The sequence below is a fragment of the Cebus imitator genome, unplaced genomic scaffold (assembly GCF_001604975.1).
Source record: "Cebus imitator isolate Cc_AM_T3 unplaced genomic scaffold, Cebus_imitator-1.0 Scaffold602, whole genome shotgun sequence".
Taxonomy (NCBI): Eukaryota; Metazoa; Chordata; class Mammalia; order Primates; family Cebidae; genus Cebus; species Cebus imitator.
In genome coordinates, this window is record NW_016107917.1 from 428,612 (window position 1) to 431,806 (window position 3,195).

Below are 3,195 nucleotides of genomic sequence, written 5' to 3' on the forward strand. Positions count from 1 at the left end.
ATAAGCTTCCTTAAGAAGCAAACACCTAATAGGGAAATCCATCAAGACCACATACTTGTGAAATTGCTGGTTCTTTATAACCAGCTTCTCTGGAAGTCCCTCTTCATCATCTAACTGGTCCATGGGCTCCACAGTCACAGGACGAGGAAATCTGGGAGAAAGAACAAAGTTCAGTGTTAATCAAATCATACCCCACCAGGCTTCTTCTCTACACATGCTGCTGGCACAATGAATTAGCTAGGGCTCAGGACTGGACAAACACTTCTGAAGGAATTTTTTATACCTAATAGCATTATAGAAAATGGGGGTTCATAGGACAAAAATCAGGCTTCAGATCTCTGAATACAGCCTCAAAAAGATGTTCCAAGTAGGTAGGTACAGTACTTAAGTACAGCCTAAACATCTGATTATCTACAGGACTCTGAGAAATGACTTGTGGCAAACACTAAGAGATACTACATGCACAAATCAACTTTTCAGAGCTCTAAAACTTCAAAGTAAAGAGAGACTTAACGCTGATTAAATGACAACCTAGTCAATGACTAAAAAGGTTTTTTCATAATTGTCATCCTACTTCTATCAATCTAAGATTATAGTAAAAATCGTATGAGAAAGCTCAATTAGTACCAAAAGGCTTTTTTTTTTTGGAGACAGAGTCTTGCTCTGTTGCCCAGTCTAGAGTGCAATGGTGCGATCTCAGCTCACTGTAGCCTCTGCCTCCCAGGCTCAACAGATTCTCCTGCCTCAGCCTCCTGAATAGCTGGGATTACAGGCACCCACCACTGCACCTAATTTTTTTAATTTTTCTTTTCTTTTTTTTTTTTAATTATAATATTCCATATAGTAACACTAATTTTTTTTAGTAGAGATGGGGTTTCACCATCTTGGCCAGGCTGGTCTCAAACTCCTGACCTCATGATCCGCCCACCTTGGCCTCCCAAAGTGCTGGGATTACAGGCGTGAGCCACCGTGCATGGCCTAGTACCAAAAGTCTTCAAATGAACACAGAAACATGGTTACTAAAGGCTAACTCTCCAGACCGTGGAAGGAATCAACAATCTAAGGTCTATGTCTGAAAATGACCCTCACTTACGTGGTTAGCAGGAAGGAGCCTTCACTGCATCTGTCCAGAGCTTTCCGAGCAGCTGGCTTCCCTGAGAACTCAACAATGCCTTTTCCCGAGGGCCTTCCTCGATCATCCACAATCACTACAGCCCTCTCCACCTGGCCAAACACAGAAAAGGCTTCTTCCAGCAGTTCGTTGGACACATACTGAGGAAGGTTTCGAACTGTAAGGGATGCACTATGGCAGGCAAAGCGCACACGCAGCTGCTTTCCACGGAGTGGCATATTGTCCAGCTCTACTTTGGCAATCTCTGCTAGGGTTCGTGTTTCCTAGGAAGCAGAGGAAAATTAGAATAACTCAGTTTGACAAAGAATACCTTAGCAGCCATCAACAGTCTAAAGAAGTATAGTTCAGTAACAAAATCTCCCCCCTAAAAACTTGACAAGCATACAAAGAAACAAGTGAAAGAATTAATGGTGTGCTTCAGCTCTTTGGCCACCCTAGTTGCTTCTGATGGCCTTACAATAAATCACATGTAATTCTAAAAGTTAATAACACAGGTGGTCATCAATTTCATAGGTATTATTCTCCCAAGTGACAACAGGTCATCCAGAAAACAAAGACCATTGGCCGGGCGCTGTGGCTCACAAGGTCAGGAGATTGAGACCATCCTGGCTAACAGAGTGAAATCCCGTCTCTATCAAAAACACAAAATATTTGCTGGGCATGGTGGCACACACCTGTAGTTCCAGCTACTTGGGAGGCTGAGGCAGGAGAATTGCCTGAACCCAGGAGGTGGAGGTTGCAGTGAGCCGAGATCACACCACTGCACTCCAGCCTGGGCGACAGAGCATGAATCCGTCCCCAAAATAAATAAATAAAATAAAATATTCTGGGTGGTGGATTTTAGGGTGGTCTTTGTTTTCTTTTTTTGAGACAAGTCTTGCTCTGGCACCCATGCTGGAGTGCAGTGGTGCAAACTCCACCTCCCGGGTTTAGGCAATTCTCCTGCCTCAGCCTCCCGAGCAGGTGGGACTAAAGGCGCACACAACTACGCCCAGCTAATTTTTGTATTTTTAGTAGAGATGGGTTTCAGCATGTTGGCCAGACTGATCTCAAACTCCTGACCTCAAGTGATCCGCCTGCCTTGGCCTCCCAAAGTGCTGGGATTACAGGCACGAGCCATCGCACATGGCCTAACTTTTGCTAGCTATGTACCAGAATCATGTATACCCTCCAAGAAGCCTCTTCAGAACCATAAAACTTGATGGGATCCCTTTCATATTACTAAAGAGAAATGTGATACCCAGAAAAAATGACTTGCCTTTATAGTCTAGAGTTAGCAGCAAATTGGAATGAAAACCAGTTCTGACCACCCCATCCAGTGATCCTGCTGTCACATTATTCTCATCCATTTATGAAGGTAGGCACTGTCTAAAAATGTTTTCCTCTCACATAATTCCCTAAATTAAACCAGATTTTAAAATAAGGTCTACACTTACAAATGGTTAAGATGGTAAATTTTATGTTATGTATGTTTTACCATCATTAATTTCCTTTTTTTTTTTTTTTTGAGACAGACTCTCACTCTGTGGCCAGGCTAGAGTGCAATGGCGCCATCTTGGCTTACTGCAATCTCCGTCTCCCGGGTTCAAGAGATTCTCCTGTCTCAGCCTCCCAAGTAGCTGGGACTACAGGCGTGCGCCACCACGCCCAGCATATTTTCAGAGAAGGGGTTTCACCATGTTAGCCAGGATGGCCTCGATCTCTTGATCTCGTGATCCGCCTGCCTCAGCCTCCCAAAGTGCTGGGACTACAGGCATAAGCCACCATGCCCGGCCACCATCAGTAATTTTCTCTATCGCCCAGGCTGGAGTACAGTCCTATGGTCATAGCTCACTGTAGCCTGAAACTCCTAGGCTCAAGCAACCCTCTCGTCTCAGTCTAGTTAAGTAGTTAGGACTACAGGCACACACCATGCCTGGCTAATCCAATTAAAAAATTTTATTTAGCCGGGCGCGGTGGCTCACGCCTGTAATCCCAGCACTTTGGGAGGCCGAGGCGGGTGGATCACAAGGTCAAGAGATCGAGACCATCCTGGTCAACATGGTGAAACCCCGTCTCTACTA

The 3,195-nt window shown here is 44.8% G+C and overlaps 1 protein-coding gene across 1 annotated transcript in view; it reads right to left on the reverse strand.

The window, feature by feature from the left end:
* NONO (non-POU domain containing octamer binding) overlaps positions 1–3,195 on the reverse strand; it is a 16,434-nt gene that overhangs the window by 3,065 nt on the left and 10,174 nt on the right. The window contains exons 4-5 of the mRNA XM_037734307.1: positions 1,094–1,395; positions 7–151 (exon numbers count right to left, since the gene is read on the reverse strand). Coding sequence (XP_037590235.1) covers positions 7–151; positions 1,094–1,395 — 447 coding nt within the window. The remainder of the gene's footprint in view (positions 1–6; positions 152–1,093; positions 1,396–3,195) is intronic.